Genomic DNA, 14,991 nt, shown 5'->3' on the forward strand with positions numbered 1-14,991 from the left:
ATGTTTGTATTTTTTCTTCTTTCAGTTTCTTTTGAAAAAATGTGTGTGAATTTCCAAAAAAATTCAATAAATAAATCAATAAAAATTAAATAAAGTATTTAAAAAGGAAACAAAAAAAGGAGCGTTGTGACAGTGCTGCAGGGCGGGACAAACAGGAGCAGTTTGTGCGTTGTTGTTTTTTTTTTTGTTGTTGTTTTTTTTCCGGAGACGTTTGCTTATCCTGTAAATATATATCGTATCATTTTATTAAAAGCATGTGCAACAACAAAGTGAGCTATGCCGAATTCCCACCACGTCATGTATTTAAATGTTGGGCGTGCGCGTGTGTGAGAGTGTGTGTGTGTGTGTGTGTGTGTGTGTGTGCGTGTATGCGCGTGCGTGCGTGTGTCAGGAAGGAAGGAAGGAAGGGATTTATTCATGCATAATAAACTGATTTGGTTAATAACTGCACACGTCTGGAGTTTATTTACTGTCATGAATGGGTGAAAAAATCCACACATCTGTACTTTATCTTTCTAGACAATGTTTACTCCACTACATTTCCTCTAACTCTTTGTTACTACCAAATAAAATCAGAAGAAGAAGAAGTAGAGTTGGTATTATGGTCTGTATTTCTATAATAGAGCTTTTCTAGTCTTGATGAGCTGCTTTACACTGCAGTTTTCAGCCATTCACACACTGCAACATGGGGTTTTGGTGTTTTTGCTCAAGGACACTAGATTTGCAGAGCCAGGAATTTAACCTACAACCTCCCAGCTGAAAGACAACTTGGCCTACCACTGAGTCACCATGGCTCAATCCTAATGCCCCCCTTTTTTTTTAATACTTTTACTTGTAAAACTGCGTCACAATAAACATCTGTGTGAACGCAGAAAACAGATGCTTTCAAAATTCAAAACTTTATCGTCCAACCGTGCAGCCGTTCACTGGTGTCTGTCACAAAAGTGGAGACGTGAGAATTTTCATAGGCTGATATAAAATAAAATGGGGACCAAAACCTGGTCCTAATGAGGCAGAAGCTTGAACTGTGGTTAAGGTTAAGGTTAGTGTTAGTCATCCTCACAACTTTAAAGGGCTTTTGAGGGAGAGTTAAGACCTGGTTTTAGGGTTAGTGTTTAGGTTCAGGGTTAGTCTTAAGCGTTTAGTTGCACAAGAATGTGTGTGTGTGTAATCTTAACTGTTTGTTTCTCTTAATCCACTCAAATCCACAGCTTCTTTCTCTCCGATCAGGACCGGGATCAGGATCAGGATCGAGGGTGATCTCCTACTTTGTGAGGTCGCAAATAAATTAAATTAAAAAATAAGCAAAGAAAAGAAAATGTGAGTGGGCAAACTACTCACAACTGGGTCAGATCAGCTTAAGGAGTTCCTCCTTGTGTCATGTTGTTGTACAAAAGCTGCATCATAATTACAAACACCTATTTAGTTATTTATTTCATATATGTTGTTATACTTGTATAAAGCACCATACATACTGTCTATCCTGTGTTTATGTTATCTAATTTAAATAGATTATCTATTTACTTCTCAGCACTGATAACTGAAAAACTCCCTTTTTAAATTGTCCCTCAGTTCCTGTGTTGGGCTCTGACCCTCATCACGGGGAGTGATGATGATGATGATGAGTCACTGGTCCTTCACTGTAAGTCACTCAGTCTTGTGATGATTCCATTACACAACCTTTTATATGATTATTTTCTGTAAAAGGTTAATTTCGTTTCTTTCTGTCTCTTTTTATTTATTTATTCATTTATGTATTTATTTATTTATTTAGTGTCTCGATATTGAAAACGGCATAAGACAAATACTAGAAAATTAAAAGTGAATTAAATTAAGAAAATAAAGGTTCTTGAGTTTGTTTAATGCAAACATTACAAAAGTAAACATAATATCATTGTACTGCCCTCTCGCGGCCACCAGGGGTAGCTGCAGCTTCTTCTTTAATTTCATTATTTTATATACACACATCATTTCTGATATGTTTTATTTTATTTTATACATCTATGTAAACTATTTGTAAAAAAGAAGAAAAAATCTAGTCGCCACCAGGTGGAGTTTAATATATATTTTCTTAATTTAAGTATCTTATGTGTGTTTTTGTATTTAGTATGTAATATTGGTATTATGGAAATGCAGTTCAGTCCAATAATATCATATTTTTTATTATTATTATTATTATTATTATAATAATATATTTTTCTTCTTTTTTTTACATATAGTATCTTATTTTGTATATAATATTTAAGATCCATTGTAAAAAAAAGCTTCTACTGCCCTCTAGCGGCCACCTGGTGGAGCTGCAGTCCGGTCCAATAACATCACAGTCCTTATTTTTTAATCTTAAAAGGGGCTTTTGCTGCCCTCTAGCGGCGTCCATGTAGAAGTGCAGTCCGGGCAGGGTAACCTCCCCCCTGGCCGCCGCCGCTGCTCCGTGTTTGTGTATGTGGAATGCGGGTCAAGCGGAACTCACGGTGGAAAAAAAAACTGCGCCTCACATCAAACTCAAACACCTGCTCGCCTCGGCCTGACGTGCTCTGTATGTACCGACCACTTTTCTTCATTTACAACTCTTACACGCTTTTAATCCATGTTCATAATGTGAGCGAGTGTTCATGAAGTGCTTCCTGTGTTTTGAGTGAGTTTGTGTCTGTGGTGTGGTCGCTCGAGCAGCAGCAGCAGCTCCAGCAGCAGAGCGAGAGCAGCAGCAGCAGCAGCCCCGCTACGAAAACGCGACATCGTCATTTCAAAATGGCGCCAAAGATTAACCTCAGCCAGTGGCTCGCTGGTTAGAGCCGCCGCCTCACTGTGTCCTGCCGCGGGCTAGCAACACTACATCATCATTAACCATATCCATCAACACCTTCCACGCGCGCGCGTGTGTTGTTCATGCTGATTTCAGGTAGTTTGTCTCAATCAATACCTGACCCCTAACCTTTGGCACAGAGCTCACCCTAACTGTGGGATGTAATGAGCCGGTGTTGTGTTAGCAACGGCGGCTAATGCTAAATACAACTAATATAACGGACGCGTAGCTTTAGCCTCCGGCTAGCGAGCTAGCCCATGTTGCTAATCAACAACGTCAGTTAAACGCAACGTGCAGGCTGTTGCTGTGGGCGTAAGAAAATATTATAATGGGGTTATGTCATTAATGACTGCTTTACAGTGTTGCACGTTTTAATATATCTCATTCTTTATTATGGGTTTTTCCACCCAGAGGCGCCGGGCGTGGGTGGGCCCAGCATGTTGCATAACAGTGGAGGGATATTAGCATTGTAGCTAGTGGCTAGTTAGCCTGGTACGCAGCCCTTATGGTTAAGAAAACCCGCAAACATCGCCTTGTGTTGTCGCTTACAGGCTTCACGTAATCACGTTAACTCTATGTGTGCGTGTGGTGTACGCTTGTTACGTTAAATTAATTTAAATAGGAATTACTGTACGCAATTGTCAGCTAAGGCTAGTTAGCTCTGTTTGTTTGAAGAGCGAGCTTCACTGTCGTTAACCGTGGCTAGCCAGCCGTTAGCCTAGCCGGCCAAGCCTGAGTTAGCATCGTGTCCCTCCCTCCTCTGTGCACACCGTGGCTGCTGCGAAGCCTGACATTATGTCCACCTGTCCGGTGTAAGTAAGTGTGGACTCCTTGTTGGTGTATTGTATTCGGAGCTAACAGCTGATAGAAGGCGTTTTCCTGTCTCTGCTCTGGGTGCTAACTTGTTGTCATCGCTGGAACTCTGAGTGTGAGAGACCGTCCCCTCAGGGCTGCGATGCTGTCAGATCAACAAGGAAGCATGTGCAACACTGTCAGCGTGTCACTGTGGTGTTTACCTAGGCGACCATTTTTCATTAATTCCCCAAAATGTAGGAATGTATCATTAATTATCACAACAGATGGTCTTAATAATCCTAATATACTTATTTGGCACTTAAAGCAGTGGTAATATTTACACATAACCTGAAATATGGTAATTTACTAAATGGGGCTAATGTTACTTTATAGAGGTGTGAATCACAGGGATATGATGGACACACAATTCTGTGGTAATCAAAATATTGCAAGTCAATCATACAGCGATACATCACCATATCTGTCTAACTGAAGAAAACAAAATGTCTGTGAAAAGTTAAATGTGCAGAATTTCTGTATTTTCACAATACAGAGAACAAACTATGTATTGAACGTGGATGGAGCATATTTTAATGTAACTTTCTCTACCATTATCCTGCTGTAATCTCCCTCTTCTTTGGCTAGGGACTGTTTATTTTAGAGTATTTGTTAATTAAATTATCTATATTTGCCCTGGTGTGTTGATTCTCTCATATTGCACCAAGAAGTACAATGATATATCACTAAATCCATATTTTGACACACCCCTACTACTACTACTACTACTACATTATTACATGCACCATCGGTTGCATACAGTGTGTAGTTTGTTGTTAATCCATTCAGCGATTAGTCTGTTATTAATCATCAACTATTTTGATAATCAATTAATCATTGAGTTTTTCTTTTAAATGAATTAGACAAGCTATCTGATTTTCCAGCTTCTTAAATGTTATGTTGGATAACATCATTTCAACATTTTCTGATATTTTATGCACCAAACACCTAATAGAATATTTGTGTTTGTATGTCGCGAATGTGGAATCTCTTGTCTGTGGCTGTTTTGGAAGTTTTCTACATTCTTACAGTCCCTGTAAAAACTGATTTTGAGGGTGTTTTTTTGTTGGAACTGATTGTATAGCTAAGCCTCATGAGTTCAAATATACAAATATAAAAATAACACCTCATTGTGAAACTTTAATTGGATTTATTTTATTATTTCAGTTACTACTTGACATTTTTACTCTTACTGATGTATAGAACACTTTTTCTTTTAATGAATGAAGTCAGTCAGATAAACATGAGATTGAAGTGAAAACTGCGTCACATGTTCCTGGATTCCATGATAATATCATTATTATCTTTGTTTCTCATCAACCATCCCAAAAACCAAAAAAGCTGTAGTTTTTGACCAAAGAAATAGCAAATTCTCAAACATGAGGTTCTGGAAACTTGTTTTTAAAGTGAATCTGAATAATAATTGATTATTTCGTTACATTGTAATCTTTGTTTGAAGTCTAGATTGTTGTTCAATTTTAACCCTGTTTTTTTTCTCCTTATTTACGAAGTGTTTCTATGATGGAGCTCAGCAGACAGACGACCATGAAGAGAAGCAGGAACCCCAGCAGCAGTGATGAATCCGACAGTGAAAGTAAGCAACAAAAAAAAAACCATTGTGTTTTCTGCTGAGTCATCTGTGCCAGGTTTAATTATAGACCATAATGAGGTCAGTACAACTCCACCATCTTCCTTACATTCACTTGTGATGTAGGGTCAGCACATATGAAGTTGAAGTCAAGGTATAAAGATAAATCTTTTTTTTTTCTTGTGTTTCACAGTGTTAGTAACAATCGTTCTGGCAGCCAAGTACTCTGGCGTGTTTGACTAATTGTTTTTGTCCTGAACATTTATTTTCCAACTAGTCAATAAATGTATACTAAATGCTCAGTTAGGGGTAAGAAAAAGCAACAATATGAATAACGAGCAACAAAGAAATAAAGACAGACAGAAAGGAATAAAGTGTCAGGAAACAGCTTGTGATGATAATTTATTTATTGTTTTGCTACATCGTGCATCAGACTTTAATTAAGTGGTTGATTTGAAAATCTGACACAGCCACAGTCTCACTGAAGAAAAATATGTCACAGAAAATACATTTAAATCGGCCTTCTAAATTTGTCTTTAAATTGTTAGTAAGTTAAATTAGTTTTAAGTAAAAGATTTAAACATGCATACGTTTCCAGGTTAGAGACAATAATCTGCACATTGTTTGAAGTTAAGTCTGATGAATAAATAAAAGCTGTGACGTGTGTTAATAAGTGTCTTTTTGCTGTTTCTCCTGCAGGTAATTCCACCTGCTGGTCACAACATTCATCACAGCCGAGGAGAGGCACCGGACAGAAGCCCTCTGAGGTACAGGTCATGACATTGCCTTCTGCTCTTTTCATTATTTTTTCCCGCTTAATTTCAAATCATTATGTTTTTAAAGTGAGTAAAACACTGTGGCGGAATATCACTAAAAACAAGTCTTTAATTTGATGTGTTCATTTATAGACTCTGCTCTCTGAGAGTGTGAGTTGAGAAGTGTGGAAGCATTTCTGTCGTTATCTACTGTTCATTCTTTGGACTCGCTGTGTCGCACTCCCCTCTCTGACTGTGGGCCAATCAGATTAAACCAAAACAACTACATTAGTCTGAGCGGGATTCTGATTGGCTGCTTCCTGGTCAGCTGACTGCACACAGCCTGTCATCTGCTATATAAACACGGATACACAGTGTCTCGATGAGAAAAAGCCTGGAACTAATGATTACTTACATAATTATTTATTGCATCTTTATTTTTTTTATTAATTTTACCTTTAAAACTTTGGAAAAGTAAACATTTATCTCTATTAAAATGTTTATCTTCTCACCAACTGTCTGCTTCCTCTGGTTATATGATTCGGTTTAGAATAATCACGTCAACAAATTGATTCCACGATGCATTGCCTCTTCAAATAATTCAGTTTTAATGATTTATTTTATAAATGTAAAGCAAAGAAACCAGGGGGGAAAAAAATCACATTTAAGAAGCTGAAAAAAGTCAAAGAAAATATTAAACCGATCAATCAGTTGTAAAATTAGCCAAGTGCATACAACATGGAACCTACAAAGAACAATGTTTGAAAAGGAGCAGGAAGAACATTATACTTCTCCTTTTATGACCAGTCATCTGTTAACTAAACACTTAACTTTTTATCTCCAGGTTAATTATTACCTGAATATCCTCCCAGTGCTTAAATAAATCATCGCTGCATACATAAATGAACCCCTCGTCGTCGTCTGTATCTTAATGTACATGGATATACAAAGAAACTTTAATTTGCACATGTATTTATTAAGTTCCAGGCCTCAAAAAAGAAAACTAATGCTTGTACAAACTGTAAAATCAACAGTCGCTGCATCTGCTGTGAATTTAAACTTCAAACTAGTTGTACTCGTGTGTGTCTGATGTTTGTGTTCTGACGCTGCTGCAGGTTTTCAGGACAGACCTGATCACCGCCATGAAGGTGCACGACTCGCACCAGCTCAACCCGGAGGACTATTACGTCCTCGCTGACCAGTGGAGGCAGGAGTGGGAGAAAGGGGTCCAGGTCCCCGTCAGCCCCCAGTCCATCCCACAGCCTGTCGCCAGGTAGAAATACAGAAAACAAAAAAAACACAATCACGATATGACCATTTCAGATGAAATATGGTCCTGACCTGAAGAAAACATCTTTGTTCCTCACAGATATCACACAGTAATAATTGTGATGACATTTTGATTAATTGTTCAGCCCTATGATAACGAAAAAGATGTGATGTCGAAGTTCTCAAATGTCTTATTTTGTCCACAAACCAAAATTGATTGGTTTGAGTTTAATGAGCAAAAGCCCCTTTTGATTTAAGAAGATGGAAAAATAACAAAACTTGTTTTAATTGTTTGTATATGTATAATATTATGATCTACCTCAAATTATTCACAAATATTACCATTATCTAAATTGACAGAGTACTCTGCAAATCACACTTTTATTTCTTATGATTTTAATTTTAACATTGATTTTACGTTTTACATTATATTACATGTCATTTAGCTGACGCTTTTATCCAAAGCGACTTACAAGGGAATTTAGTGCAACCTACCAGGGGTGGAGTTGAACTTGCGATTTAATGTCTTGCTTTTATACTGTGATTTAATGTGTTTCTATGCCTTTATAAAGCACTTTGAGTTGCCCTTTGAATGAATAGTTCTACACAAATGTGACACAAAGATGAAATTATGCACTATGGTGAAAATCTGCAGTCATTTTCTGGCCACGAGAAGAAAAAGCTGCATTTGTCCCAAATAAATGTCAAACATGGTGATTTTTATCTTTTCTTTTTGCATGTGAGAATGAGAGGTCAATAGCAAAAATGCCTCCAAAGAAATGTAGTTTACGTTGGTATTTCTGCCAAGGTTTGGGCTTTTATCTCACAGTAACAACTGTATTTTCATTAACCCTCAGTTTAAACACAGTGTGTTAAGACAATTTAACAGTTTTGTTGTCCTCTGTGCGTGTGTCGTGCAGAGAGTTGGTAGAGAAAGGGAAGGAGGTCATGTTTATCCGGCCCAAGAAGTTGATCCGGACGTCGGGCACCGAGGCGCTGGGCTACGTCGACATTCGGACACTAGCAGAAGGAATGTGCCGCTACGACCTGGACGAGGAAGACGTGGCCTGGCTGCACGTCGCCAACGAGGAGTTCGCTGTGATGGGTGAGTCAGGAAAATGGAAAGCATGTATCCTGTGATGTGGAACCCGGGTATTATTTTCACCGTGTTTCACCTCTGTCCTCCTCACTCTGTTTCTGCAGCTATGCCGCCGGTGGACGAGATCACCATGGAGCGGGCGGTGGAGGAGTTCGAGCACCGGTGCTACGAGAACATGACGCACGCCATGGAGACGGAGGAGGGTCTGGGCATCGAGTACGACGAGGACGTGGTGTGCGACGTCTGCCAGTCGCCTGACGGGGAGGACAACAACGAGATGGTGTTCTGCGACAAGTGCAACATCTGCGTCCACCAGGTCTGACGTCCACACACACACACGATGAAAAATGAGTTTTACTCCTTCTGTTTCCTAAACGACGAAGATTAAAAGCGTTGGTCTGATTTCTCCGGTCCTGCCTCTGTATCCGTGTTCACTTCCTGTCCTGAAGCTGAGACGCCGCATGTTTGTATTTCTCACCAGGCGTGTTACGGCATCCAGAAAGTCCCGAAGGGCAGCTGGCTGTGCCGAATTTGCGCCCTGGGCATCCTGCCCAAATGTCAGCTGTGCCCCAAGAAGGGAGGAGCCATGAAGCCGACCCGAAGTGGAACCAAGTGGGTCCACGTCAGCTGTGCCTTGTGGATTCCAGAGGTGACGACTAATGTTTGTTTTTTTGTTTTTTTTTGAAAGTATAACAAATATAACTTTGTGTTTAAAAAAAAAAAAAAGAATTGCATTTTATTTATAGATAATGCCAACTTTTAAGGTAAATTCTAGCCATAAAATGTTGTTTTTTAATTTTCACTTCATGTTTTTGTACACATTTTGTATTTTCTCTCTCTTTAAATGATGTTTGTTTGACAGCAGCTATGAAAAAGGGACTAAATCAAAAAAACCTGCTCTTCAATCCTACATTTTAGCAGCGAGAATGAATTTAATCTGTTTCTGTTGTATTGTATGTATCCTGTGTTCTTAACCAAGTATGTTTTCTGTCTGATTTCTTATTGTCTCGTGTGTTTTTATGGTTGCAACCGCTTTTTCGACGTGTTGTTTTCCCCACAAATGGCAAAATAAAGCGACTCTGACACGTGTTCGATGTGCAGGTGAGCATCGGGAATCCAGAGAAGATGGAGCCGATCACCAACGTGTCGCACATCCCCAGCAACAGATGGGCTCTGATCTGCTGCATTTGCAAAGAGAAGACGGGAGCGTGTATACAGGTGACGTTTATGTTTTAACAACACACAAACCACGGCAAACAAACTCATGTGGGGAGTGTTTGTCAGTGAATTTGCGGCTCAGCGGCAGGTAGGACTCCGCTATACTTGATTCGTTGTTTTTTTGTATTAAGCTTCAATATAATAAGTTTAAATGTGATGAATCATAAACACATGACACCTCAGAGAAGTCATCACTCTGTGTTCTAATGCAAAACAAAGAGAGGATTAAGTTTGTTTGGATTAAGTTCCGATGCATAAAGTCCTTTGATCGATCTTTTAAGAGCTGCCTTTTCTTGTTTCCGTAATCTTCCAAGACTATTGAAATCATGCCAGATTTGGCTTGAAAGACCCACATTTTTATTCACATTAGTTCTGTAAAAATCTCTTTTGTAACCCAGTGGAATTTTTATGGAAACTGAAATATCTCAGAATAAATTGATATCGAATTGAAAATTGAAATTGCTCTGCTGCGACCCAACCCTGCAGCTTTAAATGTCTTTTGTTATTTCGAAAAGCCTAAATTGAATGTTGTTGTTGCTCTTCCAGTGCTCAGCGAAAAACTGCCGGACTGCCTTCCACGTGACGTGCGGCCTTCACGCCAGCCTCGAGATGAACACCATCCTCACCAGCGACGACGAGGTCAAGTTCAAGTCCTACTGCCCCAAACACTCGGGACTGGAAGGCGACGAGTCCAGAGACGGAGACTCGGGAGGCGAGGAGGAGAAGGAAGGCGCCAGAGACAAGAAGGGCAGGAGGAAAGGCAGGGTGAGAGGAGAGGACGACGCCACCTTCTTCTCCTCCTCGTCCTCGTCCTCCTTTGTCGCGCCTCAGCTCGTCGACAGAGCGCCGAGTGTCTCGGCGGAGATCAGCAGCCGCCAGCAGGAGAAGAGGGTCAACCTGCGCAAGCTGAAGCTGCAGGAGATGGAGGAGGAGTTCTACCAGTTTGTGGAGGTGGAGGAGGTGGCCGCTCACCTGAAGCTGTCGCCGGAGACGGTGGACTTCCTCTACCAGTACTGGAAGCTGAAGCGCAAAGCCAACTTCAACCAGGCGCTCCTCACGCCCAAGAAGGACGAGGAGGAGAGTCTGGCCCGACGCGAGCAGGAGGTCCTGCTGCGACGCCTGCAGCTCTTCACACACCTGCGGCAGGACCTGGAGAGGGTACGTCTCCAAACGTCAACTCATTTATGAAGCTTTCTCTCATCTATACTCTACACTAACGTGTGAAAGTAAAGTGGACGTCAGGCTTCCAATGACTCGGCTGTTTTGTGCTCTTCAGGTTCGTAACTTGACCTACATGGTGACTCGGAGGGAGAAGATGAAGCGATCGCTGTGGAGAGTCCAGGAGCAGATCTTCCAGCACCAGGTCAGACTGCTGGACCACGAGCTGCTCACAGGTCAGTCACATGCTCACACGTATGTTAAACATGTTAAATACACATAAAACAATACGTATAATGTGTACAAAGCAACTGTAGTGATCTGTTTTGCCCTTGAAGTCCTTGAATTTTATGAATGTGGGGACCCTGACCTACTGATCACAAAAAAATACGATCCATCCGTCAAAAACTGCACACAGGAAGTTGCTAACAGAAGGACAAACACTGTCCTAATTTTGTGATTTTGTGTTTTCAGGCGATCCCTCGGCGCAGGACTTGCAGGATCTCTTCTCTCTGGACAGTTTATCGTCTCAGGACTCGGAGTCTCGCTCCTCCTGGAGCCACGCCGGACTGAAAAGCAAACGAGGCTCTTCCAAGCAGGACAAAAGGAAAAGCAGTGACAGGAAAAGCCTGCGCGACTCGCGACACAAGAAGGAAAACCTGAGCAAACTGCCGGACGCCAAGGAGAGCAAGAGCTCCCGGGTCAGAGAGGCCGCGGGCGACGCCACAATCCCAGACTCTGACACCAGTCAGGAGATGGACTTCCTGTCGCCTCACAAGTCGGAGGATCGGGAGACGTTCACTGTCAAACTGCACAAACCTGAGAGCAGGAGGGTTGTGAGGCGGGACAACAACGAGGAGCGGAGGAGGAAGAGGAGGAGCGGCAGCGAGGCGACGCACAGCTTCTCCAGCCACGTCAAGAACAAGCTCGGGTCGAAACATGTGGACAAGTCCATGTCCATCAGGCTGGTGGACATCAGAGGCTCCGACACGGACGACTACTACGGAGAAGAAGAGGCGACGAGTAGAAGCCCCGCCTCCCTGGACGCGACCGCCAACACTAAATTCGGCGACGCCTGCGAGACGCCGCACGCCGCCGCGAGAGCCACCATGTTGCCGAGGAAACCGCACGCCGGCGTCTCCCACCATCTCAAGGGCTGGGGCAAGTTCAGGATCCCCAGGCGGAGCGAGAAGGAGGAGGCGGAGCAACGCAAGCCACTGCTGCGGCCGCTCACCAACACGCCGGAGCCGACGCACCCGAGGACGCGACTGCACGCCGGGACGGAGAACGACGGCTACGCGTCCGACTCCAAGCCCGGCGACGGCGACCCCTGCCTGAAAAGATGCCACTCCCACCAGCTGAGAGGCGACACCTCCCTGAGCCGCCGCTACGGCTCCGACATCATCCGTCGCGGCGTGCTCGCCTCCTGATGGCGGCGGAGAGGAACACTGAGAGAATAAGCTGCACTATGTCGGTGGAGAAAAAGAACGATGGTCGCTCTTTGTACCTTTATTTTTCTGGATGAATTGTTTAAAAGAAGAAGAAAAAACAGAGCTGATATTTATTTTTTATTTGTAAAATATGTAAAACTGGGAAATATTTTACTTTATTTTGAGCTAGTTTTATTATTATGATTATTATTATTACTATTAGTTTTCCTTAAAGGGATTGTTCAGGTTTTGTCATGTGTGGTCGTGTGAGGAACCAGAAGAAAAACACGAGGAAAAACAGATTTTTTAGCAGCTTAATGAAACGCTCTGTGTCCACTTCAGTCTACGATGTTTTAAAGCTTATTTTCCTCGAACTCTCCCACACCAAAGTCCGTTGAAAAAAATCAGCAATTTAACATCGCAGCACACAGGAGTTGTTGATCCACCGCCGTCTCCATCGCTAATGTGTTATTTTGTGACTTCAGGGGTTTGAAATCCTTCGTTACGATTTATTTTAGTGACACAGACTCGCCACTTGAGGGCAGCAGACGACCAGCAGCTCCTGTGTCCATTTTCTCTGTGGACTTTGGTGAGGGGAGAGTGAGTATATATTCTGAAGATATCGTAGGCCAGACTCAACCGTCTATTTCCTTGATTACTTTGGGCCAGAACATTTTTGAAAACCAGAAAATATTCACATTTAAGGAGCTGAAAAATCAGAGAAACTGGTTTTAATTTTTTTGTTTTTTTAAGGCGCTCAAAGTCGTTTGACGATTAGTTTAGTAATCAATGAATCGTTGCATCCCTGGACTTGAGCTATATTTTTGTTATATACCTGTTGAGTGTCTAAAATCAGTTTTTCCTTGTCTCCCGTTCGGTAGCCGTGGCCAGCAGGGGGCGTCCACAGCTCTGATAAAGCGTCAGTCCCTCATTTAACCACGCTTTCTGAAAATCTGAATATCCCTTTAGAATAGAAAGATGTCAAGTTGCCACTTAAACGCTCGCGCAGATATTTACAAGCATCAGCTACGTAATAAAAGTCGTGATTGTTGTCCGGGACCACAAGCTTGTGCGATGTTTTTTTTTAATGTTTTTTTGCCGTAGTATTAAAACTCGACGACGAGTAGGTTGCACTTAATCTTAAAAACTTTAAAAAAACAAACAAAAACAGCTGAAACGGATTATCTTATTCCAGTCAGCGACGTTTTTTTCTTTCTTTTCTTTATTATTATCGCTTTTCAACTGCTTCACACAGGAAGTGAAAACTGCTCAAACTCCAGCTGTCATCATCTCTTCATCAGTCTTTATCCGAAATAAAAAATGTCCTCGTCATCAGCACTTAAGTGTCACTGAGCTGCGATCGGTTTCGTATCCATCATGTGCCTAACTTTGATTTGAAGCGTTTGCACTACGAGAGGTTGGCACAGGTGTGAGGTGTGTGTGTGTGAGTGAGTGTGTGTGTGAGTGAGTGAGTGAGTGAGCGTAGAATTATTTTTACACTGAAAAATGAAATGAGCGTTTCGTATCCTCAGCCACTGCTGTGCTACTACTGTTAACGCAAGAATCAATCTGGTCCTGTCTTTGTCTAAAAGAGGAATAAAAACTCTGAAGGATGACATGTCTGTGTGTGTGTGTGTGTTTGATTCTTCATCCTGTTTTTTTACACACAAACACGTTTTTTACGACTTTTCTCACTGATTTTGGACGACATACTATACTATGACTTTTATGACTGATTTTGGACGACATACTATACTACTTGACTTTTACGCCAGAGCTGATTTTGGGCCGACATGCTATACTATGACTTTTGACTCATTTTGGGCCGACATACTATACTATGACTTTTGACTCATTTTGGGCGGCAGCGCCTATACTGCAGCTTGCAGCTCATTTTAAGGCGACATACTATACCTGACTTTTAAAGGCAATTTTGGGCGACATGCTATACTATGACTTTTTATGACTGATTTTGGGCGACATACTGTACTATGACTTTATGGCCGATTTTTGGGCGACATACTATACTACTGGCTTTTATGACTCATTTTGGACTGACATACTATACTATGGCGTTTTTGACTGATTTTGGGCTGACATGCTATACTGTGGCTTTTGCCGTGACGATTTTGGAGCTGACATGCTATACTATGACTTTTCTCACTGATTTTTTGGGCGACATACTATACTATGACTTTTATGACTGATTTTGGGCGACATACTATACTATAGCTTTTATGATTTTGGGCGACATACTATACTATGACTTTTTATAGCTCATTTTGGGCGACATGCTATACTATGACTTTTGACTGATTTTGGGCGACATACTATACCACCCAGCTTTTTATATTTGATTTTTGGGCGACATGCTATACTATGACTTTTGACTCATTTTGGGGTGACATACTATACTATGACTTTTGACTCATTTTGGACTGACATATATACTATGACTTTTTGACTCATTTTTAAGACTGACATACTATACTATACCTTTTAAGACTGATTTTTGGAGCTGACATACTGCTCACTATGACTTTAAGACTGATTTTGGGCAACATGCTATACTATGACTTTTATGACTCATTTTAGGCGACATACTATACTATAGCGGTGGGCAGCATGCCACTGCCAGCTTTTATGACTGATTTTGGACGACATACTATACTATGACTTTTTTGTCTGATTTTGGACGACATACTATACTATGACTTTTTGACTGATTTTGGACGACATACTATATACTATGACTTTTCTCACTGATTTTGGACGACATGCTATACTATGCACTATGAGCTTTTGTCAGTCTGTCTGAG

General features: G+C 41.4%; 1 protein-coding gene across 2 annotated transcripts; it reads left to right on the top strand.

The window, feature by feature from the left end:
• Positions 1-2,394: 2,394 nt before the first annotated feature.
• jade1 (jade family PHD finger 1) lies at positions 2,395-12,321 on the top strand. Of its 2 annotated transcripts, none has more exons than XM_044047849.1 (11): positions 2,395-2,536; positions 5,167-5,249; positions 5,943-6,010; positions 7,114-7,271; positions 8,188-8,372; positions 8,471-8,682; positions 8,848-9,015; positions 9,468-9,584; positions 10,131-10,742; positions 10,861-10,978; positions 11,217-12,321. In XM_044047849.1, exons 2-11 carry the CDS (start codon positions 5,174-5,176, stop codon positions 12,170-12,172), a joined length of 2,670 nt encoding a protein of 889 aa, XP_043903784.1. In that variant the 5' UTR covers positions 2,395-2,536; positions 5,167-5,173; the 3' UTR covers positions 12,173-12,321. The 2 variants fall into 2 exon arrangements, with proteins under 2 accessions (XP_043903784.1, XP_043903785.1); XM_044047850.1 differs by lacking the exon at positions 2,395-2,536 and adding an exon at positions 2,724-2,899.
• The last annotated feature ends 2,670 nt before the right edge of the window (positions 12,322-14,991 follow it).

The sequence above is a fragment of the Solea senegalensis genome, linkage group LG16, assembly GCF_019176455.1.
Source record: "Solea senegalensis isolate Sse05_10M linkage group LG16, IFAPA_SoseM_1, whole genome shotgun sequence".
Classification (NCBI taxonomy): Eukaryota; Metazoa; Chordata; class Actinopteri; order Pleuronectiformes; family Soleidae; genus Solea; species Solea senegalensis.

Excerpts from the sequence above, each read along its gene's own strand:
- jade1 (XM_044047849.1), top strand. The coding sequence starts at position 5,174 with ATGATGGAGCTCAGCAGACAGACGACCATGAAGAGAAGCAGGAACCCC. Across the intron at positions 8,373-8,470 it reads CGAGGAGTTCGCTGTGATGG|CTATGCCGCCGGTGGACGAG; the intron begins GTGAGTCAGGAA and ends CTGTTTCTGCAG. Across the intron at positions 10,979-11,216 it reads GGACCACGAGCTGCTCACAG|GCGATCCCTCGGCGCAGGAC; the intron begins GTCAGTCACATG and ends TTGTGTTTTCAG.